The 22,159-nt window shown below is 38.6% G+C and overlaps 1 protein-coding gene across 2 annotated transcripts in view; it reads left to right on the top strand.

The window, feature by feature from the left end:
* Positions 1-21,506, top strand: part of Dhc1 (Dynein heavy chain 1) — a 44,013-nt gene extending 22,507 nt beyond the window's left edge. For both annotated transcript variants that reach the window (XM_065236594.1, XM_065236526.1), the window contains 2 exons: positions 11,323-11,455; positions 21,114-21,506. In XM_065236594.1, coding sequence (XP_065092666.1) covers positions 11,323-11,455; positions 21,114-21,367 — 387 coding nt within the window. In that variant the 3' untranslated portion in view covers positions 21,368-21,506. The remainder of the gene's footprint in view (positions 1-11,322; positions 11,456-21,113) is intronic.
* Positions 21,507-22,159: the final 653 nt, after the last annotated feature.

The following is a 22,159-nucleotide window of genomic DNA, read 5'->3' as shown; positions in this document are numbered from 1 at the left end:
CTACTGCTGCTACTGATTTCGACGACCGAACGCCACCACACAGTGCACAGTGGTTCCCCTTAGAACAAAAGTTGGCCAAAACCTTAAAATTGTTGCAAATAGGCATAAAACAGTTGAAATAGATGTTTTTTAGCTGTACGAAGAAAACTTGACAATCAAGACGTCACAAAAAGAAGTATAGTAGAGCCAGAACCAATGTACAATGGTCCCAAAGCCATATTTAGGAAGACAAAAATGTTTGCGCCCAAACCGTCAATTTTAGGTATATGGTTTCTTAGGTAAACTTGCTTCATATGTTTTGTTCAATCTTTTTATGTTCGTAAAATTAGGGTGGTCCATAAAATTGGTGAATTAACAATTTAATTTTTTTATTATTTGAGATAGACCAAAGCAGTGTTCTAAACAGTTGTAGAACATTCAATTCAAAGCAACTTTGTTGAAGACACAACGTTTTTACCTTTTATTAAAAGAATGCCGATTGTCTAGGGGCCACCCTAACCTGCTTGTTTAAAAAAATCATAACTCATGAACCATAAGAGATAGATATATGGTACATGTGTATATGTGTGTGCGTGTTGGTGTGCTTTGAAAAAGGCATTGTAAAGCTTGCTACAGTATACACCACAGATTATATAACTTAGAAATGGATATATTCCAAAGAACACTTTACTTGTTATTCCTAATTTCAACTTCTTTCGCAAAAAATCGCAAAACACATTAAAACCTATCTGAAAGCTAGCTTTTCTAGCTATCTTTTGATTACTAAAGGATAGTGGGCGGAAGTGTCCTTCATATGTTTTGCTTAGTCTAAATGTGAAAAAAGTATATTTATGCAATTTTTTTATTTGAAACTGTCACGTAAAACAGTACATACACTCTTTTTTACCATCCATTTGACGTGAAATAAGCCGAGGAACATTTCTTCTCAAGCAACCAAGTTGGCAAACACAATATTTTTTGCTATATTTGAGCAAAACAGTAACAAGAAACATTACGATTTTTTTTCAAAAAACTGTGATATCGCTACACTATAACAACCATAAACAAATATGTAATCAAAAGAACTGCACAAATCATTCAATTTAAGATACTCTTAACATCTATAAATGATAAAAAATATTGAAATAAAAAAAAATATCAACTTTAATTTTTAAGGTTTTGGCCAGCCAGGAACCACTGTGCAGTGGTGTGGTCGTTGGGAGCGTGTGGTTTTGAGTATGGCGATGAGTGTGCAAAATATTACGCAATTCCAACCTCTCTATTCGCACGCGCCCGAGGATCGGAGGCGAATGCCACTTCGACTTGTTTCGTCTACTTACTACTCTCTGACGACTGTGCTGGGGAAGCAGCATATGCATGTAGGTAATTGGTGGATTTGTTAGTTAATTCGACGCTTTTGGACAATGCTGGACATTTACCAGTTTTTCAATAGTTTCTTGATGAAAATCAACATTCGGCATCTGATCGATTGGTGATAAAATTATTGAAATTGGACCAGGGGCAGCTGAGTTATTAACGTTCAAAATCTTTCTTAATTTGTTACATGTTTCAATTTCGGATTTCACAAAGTGTACCCCCATATAGAAATCAAAGACGTAGTCCTACGTCAGCGTGCCAAAAAGGACAAAATTATCATTATAAATGAACTGACATTACGCTGCTTTTACTGCATTTGTTTACTTTTGTGGCCATAAAAATTACATGAGACTTTCGACATGATTGAAGTGCATCCTCTTGGATGTAATAATAAAATTTATTTTTTGCTGTGTACTTCTTCTGTGACTGTTAATAAATGTAAAAACATGTAAAAATGTTCCGTATTGTGAAAAATGTAAACCAGAGGTAAGACGGACCACTTTTGACATGCTCCCTGAAAGCTTGCTGTCTAGTGTTAGTCTGAAGTACACAACCTCTTTTGACCATTGCACAACTGAGCGGGTTAAGCATATCTTATTATTCACATACGGAACAAGTCTGGGTGATAGCGAATGTGGTAAAATTATGACCTGGGTCTTCGCCGCGTTGATGCGGATCTTCCAGATGTTGAAAACTTTAGACATGGCATCCAAGCCTCTGTACAAAAAAACGTTGTTACGTGGAGATCCTTCTTCTGGGGTTTCCGGAGATGAACCAGCCTTCGGCTGAAAGTCTCCATAATAAAAAGAGACAGCCGGAATGTCGGAGGTGACCAGTAGACTGATGCAAAATTTGAAATTTTCGCTCAAACAGTTCCAAATCAGGTCCTGATTAGCCTCTGAAAGTTTAAACTCATTTGATAAGAAACTGGCTTGGCACAAACCATTTGAAGTTTATATGGAAATTACTATGGGAAAACCAAAGTATTTGTTCATTGTCTTCTAGCCTTTTTCCATATTATACTGTTATCATGTTCTATTACTATTCTTATGGGAAATTTTATCAGCTTCAACTTTGCAGAAGATCGATTATCAGCCAAGCGTCAAACTAAATAGTTATTAATTATTTAAGAGATTGATAATCTTATGGCATGATTAAGCAACTGTACTGTGGGCAACACTGTATTCTGCAGTGTGACATAGTAGCCATGATTTTTGCCCTCTATTATTCGCAATGTTGCCTGCTGAACATTTGATGGAGCATAATCATAAGACATCTGTGACTTGAATCATTAATAACTTCTGTTTCTTACATTTGATCGAAAGGTGGTCTCCAAAGTTGTAGCTGAGAAAATTTTCAACAAGCGCAGTTATCATTTTCTAAAGCAGAGTGAACTGGTGAATTATGAGATATAGGTATATGAAGCGAAATAGTAATTTCCATATTAACTTCAAATGGTTTGTGCGAAGTCAGTTTCTTACTAAATGAGTTCAAATATTGGGAGGCTAATCAGGGCCCAATTTGGAACCGTTTAAGCACTGTGGAAGTGTATTAGGGCCCCTTTTATTTATTATGTATTAATCGGCGCCGGTGGTGTAGTGGTAAGCGTGATTACCTCTCACCCCAGCAGGCCTGGGTTCAATACCAGTCGGCGCCGCCGGGATGTTCTGAGGCATAACATCCCTGATCACGCCTTCCTTCGGATGGGAAGTAAAGCCGTTGGTCCCCGGTTCATGAGTTGATGGGTCGATAGGTAGGGTCCAGGTGTGGGAGCTGCCTTCCTGGCACGTCGGTAGCATTGGTGCTCAGCACGGAAAACAAGATCGACGGAAAAAACAAACCAAAGGAAAAAAAAAATTATTATGTATATTAATGACTTGTGACGTGTTTTACGATTTTGCGACATTAATCTTTTTGCAGATGATACTGTGTTATTGATTGAAGCTAAGGATTTTGATGATGCCGTTTTACACTTGAATGAAGATTTGCGTTCTCTAAGTAGATGGTTGAAGAATCAGCAGTTGAAATTAATACAAGTAAAACTAAATTTATGGTAATTTCGCGGAATCGAGTAAATGAGAAGGTCTCTGTTGTAATTTATGATGAGACTATTGATCGCGTTCAGAGATTAAATATCTTGGCGTGATAATTGATGACACACTTAAGTTCAACTCTCACATTGACAATGTCATCAAGAAAATTGCCAAGAAGTATGGAATTCTATGTCGAATGAAAAACGATTTAACTATTGCCAGTAAAATACAGCTATACAAATCAATCATCTCACCTCATCTTGACTTTTGCTCTTCCATTTTATTTCTGGCCAATGCAACACAGATATCGAGATTACAGATCTTGCAGAATAGATTCACTTCCTCAACATTGATGCTAGACGCCTTACAATGGTTGTCGGTGAAGCAAAGAATTGTATATTTGACTATGGTGTTCATTTTTAAAGTAGTTAGCGGTTTGCTGCCTCGATATTTGTGTGATCGAATTGAAAGAGGAAGTGACTTTCATAGATATAATACTAGAAACGCGGTTGAAATAAGAACACCACATTTCTTGACTTGTGATTCACAAAATTCATTATATTATAGAGGAATAAATGTTTTCAATTCGATGCCTAGACATATCAAACGTTCAGCAAAACTTACATAATTTAAAAGACACTGCATTTCACACGTTAAAACTGTCTTTTGAACAGTTATCCAGTGATTTTTTTTTATGAATTGACAAATTATGTATCTTGACGAAGTTATCTCTAACGGATTATTTTATATGGATAGCTGTCATAACGACTTTTTTTTAATAATTATTGTAGCACTGCAAAAACTATTTCTGTTCGCCACGATGGTGATGATGGATTTTTAATTTTTGATTTAATAGTAGTTTAATAAAAAAAAGTAGTTTACAAAGGTTTGAGCCTCGCGTGCGTATTACGGATATTGAAGACTGAATTTAACATTTGATAAAAAAATAAAAATTGCGATTTTGAAGCTTACTTGGAAGATACCTTGGGTTGGTAGTAAGTTTTCTGGCAAATGTTGGGGGTTCGTGAGCATTCCTGACATTGCTGAAAATTATGATAGCATCAGATTGTGGGGTTGCTAGTGTAATAGGATGCTTTGTTGATTGTTCATTAACTCTTGATCGCTTGTAATACTTATGAATATTTTAGGTGGACAAAAAGGCGAACTAAAAGGTGGACGCCTGAGCTTTTCCACATTTATATCGCTGTGAGGCAACTGTAAACTCTAGAGGGAATTTATATCTGTAACTGAAACCAGTTGGATTTTGTTTGCTAACCTGGTTAAAATGTCATATTCAATTATCTTAAAGATAAATCGTCCATCCAGCTCAAACCTTTGTAGGGGTAAGAGGTAGGACCATCATCATATATTCCAAAGAGTGTGACCATCCGTGATCTGATCCAGGTTCTCAGGAAATCATTCCAGCCCAATAAACGAGGCTAAATATTTCATAGAGCGCAAAAAATAAAATTACCATAGCAAACCCATGTGAATATTACAATGCCAATTATTCAGGAATTTGTGAACACATTCCTTCATACGGGATCTGATCCAGGTTCTCCGAAAGTAATTTTGAGCTAATGGTCCTGGCTGAAATATTCCATGGGACACTCATTGATCTGAAATGATTTACAGGGAACAAGTTTTTCATACAAGCGATTATATGGAAAACTATTAACTTCGACTTCCTCAATGAGGCCCTTGAACCAGATCCCGGAAGGTGGCAGCAAATATTATAAATTAACAATATGGTTCACTCTTCTATTATCCCCAAGACACGATTTTTCCCGACACTAGCGGCTCTAGTGACGCGAAAGGTGACTAGTACACTGTAAATTGAGCGTAACAATGCTATCAAAAACAACTCACTGTTGAGTAAAATTTAACCACTCGATAAGAAAAAAATAGTCTAAATTAAATTTATATCTCAAGCGCCGCCGGGATTTTCTGAGGTACAAAATCTCTGATCACGAAGGGTGGGTGTGGGATCTGCTTCTTGGGCGTCGGTAGCATTGGTATTCAGTACGGAAAACAAATCAAGGAAAAAAAGTTTATTTCACCCAGGTACTATGTGAGTACCCAAAAGTAAGTAAAGTCCCATGTACTCAATTAATCATGTATTGTTGTTTTTGACATCATCCACATCTAGAGGGCCAGTCACTTTCGCATACACAGCAAAAAAAGTTGTTGAATATTACATCGAAACTGCTGCAACCAGGTCAATCCATCGGTTGTGTAATATCACATTGTACGATGTACATCGATTTTGCGAACAGAATTACATCCATTGATGTAATATTGTATCTGCTTTTTGCTATTACATCATTATTTCATACATCAGCTTGAATTACGTTGATCGATATTACATTTTTTTTTGCTGTGTATATGGGAATGGTAGGAAACCATTTGGAAATGCATGAGCATTTTCAGTTTTTATTCATTATCGTCTCAATGAGCAGTTTGGCAGTTGTCACAAATAACATCAAGATGCCTAGCCGGAGTCAATTTTCTTCTGAATAGTTTTCAATCCGACAAGTAGGCTTACTCAGATTGGGCTTTTCCACTTCTCGCGCTGCCGTTCCGCTTCCGCTGTAATTGCGTAATAAATAATAAAGCGGAATGAAATGATGCAAAATGGAAAGCAGAATCAAAACAAAACCGCAAATAAGGCTACCAGAAACTCAAATTTTTGAAGGTCATAGGGTTACAAGAAGTTCAAAATAAAAATAAACCCCGTTAATATGCACGAAGTATCATTCAGATTAGCGGGGGTCCACAGTATTGTACACGGTCAGTTTGTTTTTACCTACTTTTGACTAGTTTGTCTCCTTTTCTCCTTCTAATGTTGTCAAAAACGGAGGAGCAAAACCACCCAACAAGGGTAGTAAAGTGTGGGAACCCAACGTTGAGTATAATCATACTTACGTAATTTGGGTACAACTAACTTACTTTTGGGTAGAAAGCGAGTGGAAAACTCTATACGAACTGATTCATTCCGTATGGAAGTTTGACAGATAAAATGAGGGTTTCATGGATTTTCCTATGTTTCGAGGGGTGCATCGATTAGCTTGGGACCGAAGATAGTACCAGAACTAAGCCAAAAAGTTGAGCACATTTTATCGGGACCTTCTGGTCTTATACCCCGTTCACAGTACAGCCTATCCCAACAAACATTGAATGTTGAATAAGAGCTTATTCATGCAAAAATATGCTTCTTCAGCTAAAAAATGGCTTATTCAGCTGTTGATTAACTCAAAATGCTTGTTGGGTATATCACGTAATATAGACTGTCTTGCAATGAGCACTCATACATAGGATTTACAAAGAAAACTAGATGTATGAGTGCTCATTGCAAGACAACGTATATCACGTGATATACGCTGTAATATGAACGGGGTTTTAGAGTTACCTCTATGGTACTATCCTTTCATTTCACCGAAAAATCCCATAAGAAGCTGTCAATCATTTCTAGAAGAGACCATTTTTCGACGGTGCCTTCAACGCCAATAATAAAGCACGAACGAAGGCGATGAAGCACACAAAAATGACAGTATCAAAAGCAGCGCAGGTTGCTATGCTTTACATTCAAAAATAAGTTAAAATTTCTCAACGGTGAAAACATGACGGTTGAGTACTTTTAATTGACCACTTTGTCAAGCAGTTTTGCCGTGACTTTCTACCAGCGATTTCACAAAACTGGACTAAATAATTTATATTTTTTCATGAAACGCACAAATGTTGGCTACTTTTCTCGAGGATCTAGAAGAAAAAATCTCTAAATAATGTTTTATTTTAAAGTTCGAGTGGTAGTAAACGTCATTTTAACTGCTCGAATGAAGTGGTTAATTGAAAATCGAATTCATTTTTAGTTTTTTTTTTATTTTTGACCTTTTTTAAACTCAAGTGTTTTGAGTGTTTTTTTCTTACCGTGTTTGTTAATCCATTACCCAAAATTGGGTTAACGATTATTAGCGTGTTGAAAATTTTCTTCCTGTCAGTTGCCAATGTGGTATGTAAAAAGGGATGGCAGATATAATCTGCATTTTCTTCTATTTGTTTGGATTACCTCTAAGCTTGTTGTACATTCAAACTATAGCAGATATCACGTTATTTAGGCACTTTTGATATCATATTATATAACATTATTACGTTATTACGTTATTAATATCAACTATAGTCTGAACGTAGTATAATGTCATGATGTAACATGCATGAGAAAGCTAATACTGTTTGCCACACCTTTTATTTGACTAAACGTATGAATTGATTACACGCTTAAATAATAAGGCCACGATGTTTTTAGTCACCTTTCTCAGGGAGAGGGTATTATTTATGCGTCTTTTCAGAAATATATGGGAATTCTGGAAGTGAACCATATTGTTAATTTATAATATTTGGTGGCAGTAATCATCAGGGTCATATTATATTGGCATTGTAATAATATTCAATTGGATTTGCTGTAGTCATTTAACGTGTCACACTCAACCCAAGTAGCACATTTCCATCTCGAAAAGTTGAAGCAGCCTGTTTATGACTGAAACAAGTCGTATAGAAGTTGCCTCGAACGACTCCGTACTAGGGTATGGAGTATTTTAGTCATGACCATAAGTCCAAAATGACTTCTGTAAAACTCTGGAACAGATCCCGGAAGATGCAAGTGTCCTCAGCATCATGTTTGATTGATTTTAAATATTTACTTGACTTTGTTGTAGTGGGTTGGAGTGTCACACTCTATGGAATATTTTAGCCAGGATCATAAGTCCAGAATGACTTCCAGAGAACCAGATTTCCGGAATATTTTAGCTAGAAATGTTTTTTCCCCTAACACCTAACACCACTGCGACCAGTAATTTGATCTATTGTAGTAGGTATATCCCGTGTCCTTAGTTTAGTGTATGTCCTATAACTCCATCACTATTGAGAGATGATGAAGTATTCGATTTTTTTTACAATTTTAATTCTTGCATTTATCGAAAGGATCCGACTATAATTGAAAAGTCTCACTATTTATACACAGCAAAACATAAATTTTAATATTACATCTACATGAGGATGGTCACAAAAATAAACAAATGCAGTAAAAGCAGCGTAATGTCAGCTCATGCACTGTATATATGATAATTTTGTCCTTTTTGGAAAGTAATATTACACCACATTTTTGACACGATTGAAGTGCATCCACTTTGATGTGATATCAAAATTATGTTTTTGCTGTGTACCCTTCGGAGTGTTGAAACACCCTCCAAAGCGTCATAATTGGATTCCTTAGCAACAAAACTAAACAATGACACCGATAATGACCATGCATCAGAACCCTAGTCTCAACCACTTCAAACTAGAGAACAACGAATAGAAGATTTGGAATCACATAAATAGATGAAGACTAACTAACTCATTTTGTTATTGTTTCAATATCATCTTCGGTACACAAAAGCCGAGTGTTGTCACTATCATCAAGGCGTAAAAAGTAACAAGGGCTACGATGTGTTCCTGTGATTACTGAAAAATCATGTTTCCCTAATTTTGAGTAGTCAGGACTAGAAATCGGTGGTAGATCTTACATCCCGTAGCGTACCACGAAAAGGTGATTTACCCACGTTACGGGGCAGCTAGGACCGTTAGTTTATAATTACTTCCGGAGCACCAGGGTCAGATCCTGGATGGTGGCTACTGTCCTCAGATTTATGTTTTGTTTGCATTATAATATTCACCTCGGTTGAACATGCATGATTTTACGCACCACGCGATATAGTAGCATCGATTGTATCATTCCTAGTCATAATCCAGAATTTACGGAACCAGATACTGGAGGCATTGGAACAGATGCAAATGTGTCTATATGACAATGAAATTATCTGAAATTATCGTTCATGGCCATATCCTATGATTTGATATGCAGTATGATTTATTTGCCTCAAATATGACTATGGCCTAAAGAACTGGGTGTCAGGATCACAGGAACCGACGTCAATGTGACCATGTGTCACAGGATTCATCTCAAACTGTTTCCATTAGGTATATCTACTTTTTTGTCGTGATTGGAACCACCACATGATATGGTTTTCATGAATATGATTATACCTTACCGTATCGTATTCCGGAATCCCGGAACCGATGTCAATGTGACCATATGCCAAAGGAATCACCACATATAATCTTTATTGACCTTATATTATCATGCTTACATGATTTGATATGCCAAATGATTATTATACCGCGAATGTAACTGTAGGGTATAAAACCGGATTTCACGGATTTCCCGGAACCGATGCCAATGTGCCCATATGTCATCAAATACACTACAACCTGATTTCATTGATCATAGCTTGTCATTTTGGCATAATATGATATCATAACCTAAACAAACCGTTTGCCGGAATTCACAGATCCGCGATCCGGAACCGATGCCAAACTGGCCAAAATCATCTCAAATCATCTTCATTCACTTGATTTTACCTATTTGACATGATTTGACATGCCACAAGATGCTTTTGCCTGAGATATTACTATGTCCTACAGAACCGATTTTCGGAACTCTCGGAACCGATAATATCATTATGGAAATATCTAAATTCAGTCTAACTAATCATATTTCATCTACCTGATATCATTTGTTACACCAGACAACCGATTCGCGTGAAAATTTGAAATATTTGGTCAAACAGGTTGAAAAAGTACAAAAAACACAGACATATTTACATCTTCTAAGGGACGGTACCTGCGACAAAAGTTAGTTCAACTATTCCCCTTGAATAAAAATTCAAGTTTATGAAAATCGGATGAGGCATTGCTGAGAACAAGTTTGTTGAAAAAAATTCGTTCAGCCTGTTACTTTACGGGTTAAGTAAAATAAGTAATTTCACCGAACACAGCACCAGAAAAACTGCCGATTCTGCTGTTTGGGCATTGTTTATGGCATTTATTTATCAAAAGTGGGTATCAAAACATGACCTTTATCCTGCATACATATTCTAACTAGTATGCTTGCAAATCTAGAATCATGTTTCATATCTTTGCTGTAGACCCCATATCTACAGATACATTTTAAAACTAAGAAAAAAATGGCACCACATTCATGCTGTGAAGATTAATTTAATTTCAAGTTTCATTCTCATTCATTCATGGTAATTTTCTCAAAGCAGAGTCATTATCGTCATCATCGTTTCCAATCTGCAAGCAGAGAGCTCAGGCTCAAATACCATCTTGCATAGTAGATGAGGAGCTATGAGGCTTATGGTGTGTATCTTTAATCTGTGTGAAGCTCAACAGGCCGACTACGACGATGACGTCGATGCCTTTTAATTAGCAAGATCGTTTAGTGGTATTTAGTCGGATGTCTTAGCTCTCTGGATCTTTCCAGACGACTTGCCACCGTTGGCGTTGTTGGGGCTGACCGTTGTTGCTACTTCCATACATACTTGCCCTCACACATGCATCTGTACATTTGCACCTTTATGGGGTGTTGCTCCTTTTACTGATGGCATTGGACTGGGAAATGAACACCTGAGAGGGTGCTACTCGACTCTTGTGCGTGATGGGATCCACCTGGATAAAACCAGACCAAGCGTTCAGAAGCTGAGAGCAGTAGATATGCGTGTGTGTAGGGGGGGGGGGGGAGGAGTAAGCGAATATCATATCAAATTGGATATTTCATTCACGCAAAATATACGTTAGGAAAATTAATATCGATCACGTAGCTCGTGCATGGGGGAGTGTGTTGGTTTGGTGAGAGGTTTATCAGTAGATGAGAGTTTGGATTATGTTGATGCTGGGGCAGCGATAAGGAGCGGAAAGGGTAGAATGATTTGTAGTTAAGGCGATTAGCTGAATGGTAATTTCAATAATGCAATAGGAGGATAACAGCTCCGAAATTTAATTCTTTTCATGTTTTTTTTGCCATCTATAATAAATCCGGTATTTTTATCACCCACAGGAAGTAACACGCGCCCACAAAGGTTGGGCACTGGATTCGGTGGTTTTGCAGAACCAGATAACCCGTTACAACAAGGAAGATATTCACGATGGCCCTCAGGAAGGCGTCTACGTTCACGGCCTATTTCTGGAAGGTAAGCAATCGTTAGATAAAAATGAGTTTAAGTTCGTTCAAAATCAATATGGGTGCTTTAATTAATCTGCATCTAAGGGTAGCTTTTAAAGTTGATTTTGAATCCCCTAAACTCGTTGGAACGATAACTAACTAAAAATGAGGCAGCTTTAGTCTGCCTGATTTGTGCATCTATTACGACCCGCCGTCTGAAACTATATGGTTGCAAAGATATCAGAATTGCGGGACCTTTTTTTTTATTATAGTCACTTTAACACTCTTGGGTCATTCGTGACTTTTCCGGGGTGAGATTTGAACTCGTGACTTTGGCGTGAGAGGTATGGATGTTAACCACTACGCTGGGGTTGCCCCCATTTTTGAGGGACCTGAAAAGAATTTGTCTTCGATCTTTAAATATTATACTTTATCCCAGAAAAATATATATTTACCTCAGTGCAAGTTGAGTTTTTCCAAGCATTGTGCGTTGCAGAAAAAATATTTGAAAAACGTACACTCACCCCACAATTATCAATTAGTCTAGCGTATTGATCAAGTGAAAGTTATTATGCTTCCATATTGTTAAACATTCGTGTTGTAATCTTAGTAAAATCAATTCAATTCTGCTAATACAGTACTCGTTCGGTTTTGACAACAAAATCACAAAACGGTTCATTTTTGGCACGGAGTTCGATTTAGGCAGCATGCCGAAGTCGACCGGATTTTGAAATTAATATAATGTAACAAGGTTACAAGTATTCAAAAAAATAAGTCCTAGAATACAGTCCTACTCAACCCCATTAAAATTACTATTTTCACTCGAGCGAATCGCGTTCCTAGTCTCTGGACTCGAACCGGTCAGAAACGTCAGGCGAGGAATGTCGAATGACGACGGGTAGGTAGAGTTTATGCCACCGGAAAAACTCTCCCGAGTGTGTATAATGGGACACGAATTCTGACCTAACAAACTTCGGTTCGATACTGGGTCGTAAAAGTAGACGGCTGTCCAATTGAATGCTATCTGATCTCAACTGCGTTACCGATCACACGGTCAAAGATAGTTTATCTAGTGAAGGCAAGAATTAAAAGAAGTAGGAGTACCTAGTCGATGTAGAAAGGTCTAGTGGTTAAAAAAAAGCCGTTTGCTGAATTAGTGATTTTTTCCGGGTTTGTAGAATAAAAGTGCGAGTAAATTTTGCTTTACTAAGCCAGTTCAGTTTACAGCTAGGGAAGCCATAGTGTAAAGTGTGAGGACGCTTCGCTTGCACAAGCAAGTGCCAGCCATTTCGAAAGGTAAATCCGTCAGCTATGAAAATGATAAAATCTATCACGGTGATATGTTTGAAGGAACAATCCCTTCAAACAAGGGTGCACCCCTCGGGTCGTGGATCCAGAACGACCGAGCGAAGGACGGATCCCTTCATTGAGGTCGACTCGCAGGGACGTCACCGTACACGTGTTGGACTGATTGGAGTCGGAACAAACGGTTCACTCCTAACCTCACACACGCCATCTGCAGATCAGCCACGTGCATTACCTCTGGGAAGCTTTGCGCGAACGTCGAAAGCACGACGGCTTGGTGAATCCCAACCTCACCATAACCTCAACGTAGCGGTGAGTAGCGAACGTTGCACGGGGAGGGTGTAATACGCTAGCAGAGCCACAAACCTCTTACACGACAAAACGACGGACACCAGCGAGCGAACATTTGCCACCCACGCACTCGGCCCACGTATCGCCGAGGCTGAACCACGGACACGTGTCCCGACATCCAGCGCTACAGAAGTCAGGTTAGCACAGATCAAAACCCTATTCGATGTACCCCCTACTAACCCTAGTTTTATGAATAAACACCTGAAATGCACCTCGCAGTGAAGAGATTCGAATAAGTGATCGGACACGTGAAAGAGTGACGGAAACATTTAATTGGTTAAATTCGCGTGAACGTTGTTAAATATTCCCGTAGGTAAGCAGAGGCAAACCTTCAAAGGAAACCCCTCTTACTGATTTGAATGAGTCTGTCCCCTGTTGGTTAAGTTTTGATTTTCAGAATTCGCAACCGCTTTGCTCGCCTTTTGTTGTTACGTTGAACTCGCCCTGAGGTCTCAGAGCCGGGACGGGTCTGTTTGAGTCCCTCGCTTCTTCACGGTAGATTCTCGTATCTACCTGGCGCTTAAGTGAAGATTGTAAGCATTCCTAGTTCCAAAACACCTGACCCGTTACAATAATTTTGCTCATTGTGCTTACAATTTTTAATAAATGATTAACCCTCCGTTACTCGCGCCAACTTTTGTAACACGAGTACTCGCGCACTGTACATTGCACAACAGTGTGAGTTTTCCATTGCCATTTTGCAGCCGAGCTACCAATCGATATGGAACCAACGGTATTCCTAAAAAAACTTGTTTTTAACTAACCAAGCTAAACTATTATCACAGTTAACCCTAAAAAAATGCTGATAATAGAGAAAATGTGAATGGATACCACGTAAACGGTGTCCGTACTACGTGGGATTTGACTCAATTGGTTACAACATGGAAAATCTCGAGATCCTGATCAGATAGAAAATTACAGTCTTGGGCAAAGTTGTTCTAGACATCATAACCTTTTTGCTGGTTCAGAAAATTCTCTCTACGTGGCGCTAGTATATACAGGGGTTACTCAAAATAACTAGGATAGGCAAATTTTCGGTCAACTTTGGAGTGTTTGTAACTTCGTCAAATATGATCCGATTTTAAATCTTCCAAGAGCATTTGACTGGCAAACTAATATTGTTCTACGGTGTAGCCACGAAAATAATCCTGGTCACCGGATACCGGAGATATTCCGGGTTTCCGGAGGGCTTGTCTAACTTGCTAAATTTTTGGTGAAATTTTATATATGATGCTGGTTATATATATATGTATATTTTTAGTAAATACAACGAAAGAAGAACCATTTCTATAGCGAATCATATGCCAAGAACTAAAATCGGCCTATAATCAGCCGAGATATGGCCATTTCCCTGGAATCGGTTCTGGTGAAGGGTTCTGAATGCGGGCAGATCATTTAATCAGAAATCAATAGACTTTCGATAAACTTTAAATGCATCATTGACCACATTGGCCACTCTCGGAACATCCAGTATACCCCCGGGGGAACCTGGAGCAGGGGACAATTGCATTTTTACACCAAAACATGCCGTGCGACAGCTCATTCTTCATGGTTTTTCAAGAATAGGCTTTCCATAAACTTCAAATGGATCAGTGACCACATTGGCAGCTCTCGGAATCACGGGATACCCCCGGGGGAACCTGTAATAGGGGGCAATTGCGTTTTTACTCAAAAACATGCCGTGCGACAGCTCTTTCTTCATAGATTTTCATGAATATTCTTTCTATAGACTTAAAGTGAATCATTTACCACATTGGCCGCTCTCGGAACCACTGGGATGCCCCAAGAGAACTTGTAGCAAGGGACAATTTCGTTTTTACTCAAAAACATGCCGTGCGACAGCTCTTTCTTCATGGATTTTCATGAATATGCTTTCTATAGAATTGAAGTGGATCATTGACCACATTGACCTTTCCTGGGATGACCACATTGACTGGAATGCCCTGGGAGGGAACCTGTAGTGCCGAACACGACGAGGACTTTACACACCTGCCATGGCCAGCACAGTCGCCGGATTTAAATATAATTGAGCCACTTTGGTCGACGTTGTAAGCTTGTATTCAAAGCGTTTTTCCTCCTCCATCGTCGTTGATAACACTTGAACATCTTCTGATCCAAGAATGGTACAACAATCCACTAGAAGCCATCAAAAAACTTTACGAATCAATTCACAGACGAATCCAAGCTGTTATTGAAGCAAATGGTGGTCCAACATCATATTAGACGGTTCCATTATAACATTTTCCTACAATTTTATATGGCATTCTTAATTTATTAATAATAATTTATTAATAATACATAGCTTTGCAAATAGCAAATAAGTTTGGAACCCAGATTAAAAGCGCAACTTTTCAAATAAGAATGGTTTATTCGCACTGTCACTATTGTTTATTTGAAATGCAGGAAATGGCACTAACTGATGGTCACTAGCGAGCACAAAAGTGCTGGTGAACATCTCCAGAGCTGACGTCGACAGTTCATTAAAGAGTTGTTGTTGTGCTCTTGCTCCACCTCACATTTATACAAGAGAGAGAGACTTTTATTGGTCTACAACCAGAGTTTAAATACCTAATCTCCCTATCCACTGCTAGTAGTCAATGGTCCATTTCAAGACTTCAGATAGTTCGAGCTGTCGAACGGCATTGTGAAGTGAAAATACAATTTTTCTCTTACATGTTATCCTGCGGCATCTGCTGGTTCCAGAATGAGCTCCCCAATGGCATTGTTTTGTGTAAAAATGTGATTGCATCCTACTACAGGTTCCCCCCAGGGCATTCCAGTGACTCCGGAAAGGTCAATGTGGTCAATGATCCACTTCAATTCTATAGAAAGCATATTCATGAAAATCCATGAAGAAAGAGCTGTCGCACGGCATGTTTTTGAGTAAAAACGCAATTGTCCCCTGCTACAGGTTCCCCCTGGGGGTATCCAGTGGTTCTGAGAGCGGCCAATGTGGTCACTGATCCATTTGAAGTTTAATGAATGCCTATTCATGAAAAACCATGCACGGCATGTTTTGGTGTAAAAATGCAATTATCCTCTGCTCCAGGTTCCCGCGGGGGCATACCGGAGGTCCCGAGAGCGGCCAATGTCACTAATCCATTTGAAGTCTATCAAAAGCCTATTCATGAAAAAGCTTGCAGAAAAAGCTGTCGCACGGCATGTATAGGTGTAAAAACGCAATTGACCCCTGCTGGAATGACGGGGGTATCCCGTGATTCCAAAAGCGGCCAATGTGGTCAATGATTCATTTGAAGTTTATGGAAAGCCTATTCTTGAAAAACCATGAAGAATGAGCTGTCGCACGGCATGTTTTGGTGTAAAAATGCAATTGTCCCCTGCTCCAGGTTCCCCCGGGGGTATACTGGATGTTCCGAGAGTGGCCAATGTGGTCAATGATGCATTTAAAGTTTATCGAAAGCCTATTGACGAGAAACCATGAAGAAAGAGCTGTCGCACGGCATGTTTTGAGTGATTAAATGATCTGCCCGCATTCAGAACCCTTCACCAGAACCGATTCCAGGGAAATGGCCATATCTCGGTTATTTATAAGCCCATTTTAGTTCTTGGCATATGATTCGCTTTAGAAATGGTTATTCTTTCGTTGTATTTACTAAAAATATATATATTTAACCAGCATCATAAATAAAATTTCACCAAAAATTTAGCAAGTTAGACAAGCCCTCCGGAAACCCGGAATATCTCCGGTATCCGGTGACCAGGATTATTTTCGTGGCTACACCGTAGAACAATATTAGTTTTCCAGTCAAATGTGCTTGAAATATTTAAATTCGGATCATATTTGACAAAGTTACAGCACTCCAAAGTTGACCAAAAATTTGCGTATCCAAGTTATTTTGAGTAACCCCTGTACGTGCAATTTTTGCATATACAATAGCTCGAGTTCCCAACCAGATAGAAAGGTACTGTCTTCGGCATAGTTGTTCAGAAGGTCAAGGCCTTTTTGCAGGTAGACAGTAGTTCAGAATGTTCTCACTACGCGGCGCTTGTGTTTACGTGATATTCTCCTACTTAATATCTTAAGATTCTGACCAGATAGGAAGTTACTGTCTTCGGCAAAGCTGTTCAGAAGATCATAAACTTTTTGCTGGCGAACAGTAGTTCAGAATCTTCTCACTAAGTAGCGCTCGTATACATGTTAAGTTCTCGCATGTGATACATCCTGACCAGATAGAGAGTAAATGTCTTTGGCAAAGTTGTTCAGGAAGTCAAGATCTTTTCGTTGGTGAACAGTTGTTCAGAATTTTCTCACTACGCGGTGCTAGTATACACATGTAATTCTCGCATACACAATAGCTCGAGATCCTGAGCAGATAGAAAGTTACTGTTTTGGGCAAACTTGTTCAGGGGGTCAAGACTTTTTGGCTAGTGGACAGTAGCCCAGAATGTTATCACCACGTGGCGCTAGTAAACGTGTACAATTCTCGCGTATGCTATAGCTCGAGATCCTGAACAGGTAGAAAATAACTGTCTTGGAAAAAGTTGTTCATGAGGTCAATGGCTATTGCTTGGTGCACAATAGTTCAGAATTTTCACACTAGGTAGCGCTAGTATAGACGTGAAATTCTCGCATGTGGTTTGTTTGGAGATCCTGACCAGATAGAGTTACTGTCATCGACAAAATTGTTCAGGAGTTCAAAGGCTATTGCTTGGTGTACAATAGTTGAGAATTTCCTAAGCGGCGCTAGTATACTCGTGAAATTTTCACATATAAAATATCACGAGATCCTGACCAAATAGAATGTTACTGTCTTTGGCAAAGTTGTTCAAGGGGCCCAGGCCTTATGGCTGGTGTACAGAAATTCATTTTTTTTTCACATCGTTGCGCTTGTATACACATGCAATTCTCGCATTAGATATATTCCGAGACCTGCTAAGCTGCCATCAGCAAAGTTGTCCATTAGATCAAAACTTTTTCGTTGGTCGACAGTACAGAATTTTCTCACTACGTGGCGCTAAGATATACGTGTAATCTTCGCATATATAATATCTCGACATCCTGAACAGTTTGAAATTTAATCTTTTTGGCAAAGCTGTTAAGGAGATAAAGATCTTTTGGCTGATGAAAAGTAGTTCAGAAATTTCTCAAAACTTGGCGGGCAATTCTCGCATATCAAATATCATAAAATAAAAATACAATTCACATCAACCTAAGTGGGATAAGACAAATATATTCTGGATTTCTTTTACTGGTGAAGATTTTCATGCAGATTTGTGGATACATAAATTGAGATGAATCGTTCCAATTGTATACCTCTCATAAATTAGTGGTAACACGTATCTCAGATGGAAAACATTATCTTAAAAGATCAATAGCGTTGAAACTTCCACTAAATGAATGTTTAGATTCTCACTTTCATTTTAGGCTAATTTCAAAATGTCTTATCGAGGCGTCTAGAAAAAAAAAGCCTGTCTTTACGTGTGCACGGACAACGAAACTAACTCAGAGAGTGAGGCACTTTTGCTCAGTTGACTGGAGAAATTTATAAAACCGTACGCTCTCGATTATAAGTTTAAGGACACCCCCAAAAAAACATGTCAGTGTGTTATGTTCATATCTGTGTCATTTTACCTCCAATTTTCGTTCTTTTTAGAAAATTTGAAAGATTTTGAATGTAAATACGAAGAGACAAATTGCTCAATATTATTTTCAAAATTTGTATACCAAAGGTTAACCCAAAGTTACACAACTTTTCAAAATTTACTCTGAAGAATCATGATTGATTTTCTCAGAATTGATTAAAAAAAAATATTTGAAATTATAAGTAGTAGTAGCACCCTTATGCTATGCCATTCATACCATTCAAATAACCTAAGGAGATCAAAAATTGGACGTAAAAGGAGAGAGCTTTGAATAAAACACATTTGCCTGTTTTTTGGGGGTGTTTTTAAGCTTATGATCGGGAGTGTAGGTTACTCAGCGCTGAGTGAACTACACTTTTGGAAATTTCTCCAGACAACTGAGTAAAACAATCTCACGACTGACTCGACTGGCTAACTCGTGTGTATATATTTTATACATTTTACATTACATTACACATTTTAGACGAACTGAGTAGATTCTTCTCGTTTAGATTTAGGATAAGGTGTATGTAACCATAAATTCGACGTCACACTCCTAGCAGCATAGGAATAGCGGTATAATGAAAGAGATGATAATTTCATATTATTAGGCCTTTTCTTTATGACTTTGGATGTACCTACACACTTAGATTTTTTTGCCGAGATGGGCACCACCGAGCAGCTCGGCATTTTATTTTGCTGAAACTCAGTGAAAAACTTGCCACGTGGTGAGAAAATTCTTAACTACTGTCTACCAGCCAAAAAGTCTTGACCCCCTAAACAGCTTTGCCGAAGACAGCAACTTTCTAGCTGATCAAGATCTCGAGCTGAATATGCAAGAAAGGCACGTATATACTAGCGCTGCATAGTGAGAAAATTATGAACTATTCTCACCCAACAAAAAGATCTTGACTTCCTAAAAAACTATGCCCAATACATTTACTTTCTATCTGGTCAGGATCTAGAGATATTCTATATGCGAGAATTTCACATGTATACACGCAAACCAAAAATCTATTACAATGAATGTTAGTTCCATTTCCTATCATCCTCTGTTCATGAACATCGCAGCGAATGTTAGAAGTTGACCTTGCAGGCGATGTAATGGTTTTTTGCCTTTTTTATTTCGTGTTCTGTCTGTGCTTTCACCTACACAAGCAAGCATTTGCCTTGATTTTTATGTATAACATGGTAGAACGACGCACACCCTTGCCTCGAATCTCTCCAGCAGAAAAAGCATACGAAGTCGAGTGTGAGAGGAAATGAGCGCTTATTGTTTGCTTTTAGGCTATCCTTATTCAGAAGCATGGAGAGAGCAGTGGAGAAAGCACAGGTCTGATAATCGCAACGTTCGTTGTTCGAGTCCAGTCGGTAACCTTTTTCCTATTTTTTTTCGACATAATAAATTTACCTCACTAATACACTCTACATTTTTCGGTCTCCAATTTTCTTGCATTGGACCGCAGCTAGGTATATCGCATCCTCGGTTCATGCGGTCTCCACTTACATCCTCTGATGATGAATCCCACATAATTGTAAGCGAATCTTACATCCACCGGTTGGGTGTAGCAGCGCCGCGAAGTGAGAAAACTTTGAACTAGTGTCCACCTGCGAACAGGCCTTGATTTCCTGAACAACTATGCCGAAGACAGTACCTTTCTATCTGGTTGGGAACTCGAGATATTTTATATGAGAATTTCACGTGTATACTAGCGTCGCGTAGTGAGCAAATTCTGAACTATTGAGCACCAAGCAATAGGCTTTGACCTCCTGAAAAACTTTGTGAAAGACAGTAACTTTCTATCTGGTCAGGATCTCGATATATTCCATGTTGTAATCAATTAAATCAAATCCCACATTGTATGGTCACAGTTTACGCGGTTTCCATTTACATTTTCCTTATTATTCGCATTTTTTAGGCGTTTACTGTAATCAAAGTTTAGCTTGTTTAGAACAAAACAAGTTTTTTGATGAATACTCGTTGGTTTCAGATCGATTGGTAACTCAGCAATAAAATGGCAATGGAAAACTCATGTGTGTTGTACAAAGTACAACATCGCAAGTAACGGAGGGTTAATTATTAACAACGTCTATGTCATAAAAATGACTCACTGTGGTTCAAAATCAACGAAAACATACGTTAAATTTCAAAACAAAACCGTTCGAGTTTGGCACGGTTGAATTTTGGCAACACTAAATTTTTGGGCTAGCTGCCAAAATCCAACCGGTACTGTAATGTGAACTTTGGCTCACTGGTGCACATCATTCTTCATTTATTTTTCATAAAAGCTTCACCAAAGATTCAATCTCACCCATGTTCACTTGTTTATCATTTCGTTTACTTACCACCGGCGTACTCTTCTTCAACTTTACTGCATATGATATTCGACCAGGTCTCACATTCCCATCTCTGTTTTATTTCTTCTTCACATAAAAAATAATAACAGGAGCATCCCTGGAGCGTCGAACGGGTAAGCTAATTGAATCCAAGGCCAAAATCCTGTACGAGCAGATGCCGGTAATCTACATCTATGCTATCAATACGACCGCTGGCAAGGATCCCAGACTGTACGAGTGCCCGATTTACCGCAAGCCCCAGCGAACCGACCAGAAGTACGTCGGTTCGATTGATTTCGAAACCGATTTCAACCCGCGCCACTGGACCTTGCGTGGCGTTGCACTGCTGTGCGATATCAAATAATCTAGATCATGTTCTGCATTCTATAATTACATCAATTTTTGCACTTGTTGGTCGTTTCTTGTCCATAGCACTTTGTGGCTTTAATAGCGAAAAATCCATAATATTACTTTAATTACAACAGAGCATGGAAAGAGAGCACCTTCCTTCACTGATAACACTGAAGAGAAAGATACATTTTCTTTGTGAGTTTCGTAGAAATACATTTAAAAAAATTCAAAAGTTGACTAGAAGGTCAAAACCAACCGAGACGTCTTCCAGCTTTCCATGGATCGCAGGTTAGAAGAATCAGAACACAAAAGAAAATCCTTATTCAAAAGAAAATCTCTGAATCGCAAGTTTTTCCAAATGAAATATGTTAAATCGTGAAGTGACAGATCAAAGCTATTGGAAGCTATGCTGAGCGCCAAATACCCACCTCCAATTCCTAGCTCGGTATGAGCAATTTCGCGGAACCAAATTATTGATTCTGGCGGACCGGTATGGCATTGAATTGAACTCTAAGCTAAAAATCGATGACCGCACGCTTCCGGCGGATGCTTTAACCGTGTGACTGTATATAAGTGGATTCTAAATTAAAAGTCACGACCATTTGATGCGTGTTTTACAATGACGTCACCACACGGGATAAAAATCCGGTCCGAAATTCGGCACGAGTTTCGGAACAAGCCTAATTTCGTTATACAAATGTACAACCATGATTAAATCCGCGTACGCCGCGCACCGGTAGTGGTAACAAAAGTAATGAAAATGTGAATTATTTTCTGAAAATCATGATTTAGTTCTAGTAAACGT

This window comes from Ochlerotatus camptorhynchus, unplaced genomic scaffold (genome assembly GCF_037179485.1).
Source record: "Ochlerotatus camptorhynchus isolate MF236.1 unplaced genomic scaffold, CSIRO-AGI_Acam_v1.1 ptg000004l, whole genome shotgun sequence".
NCBI classification, from domain to species: Eukaryota; Metazoa; Arthropoda; class Insecta; order Diptera; family Culicidae; genus Ochlerotatus; species Ochlerotatus camptorhynchus.
The sequence above is the reverse complement of the archived record's forward strand: the minus strand, read 5'-3'. Positions and strand labels throughout refer to the sequence as shown.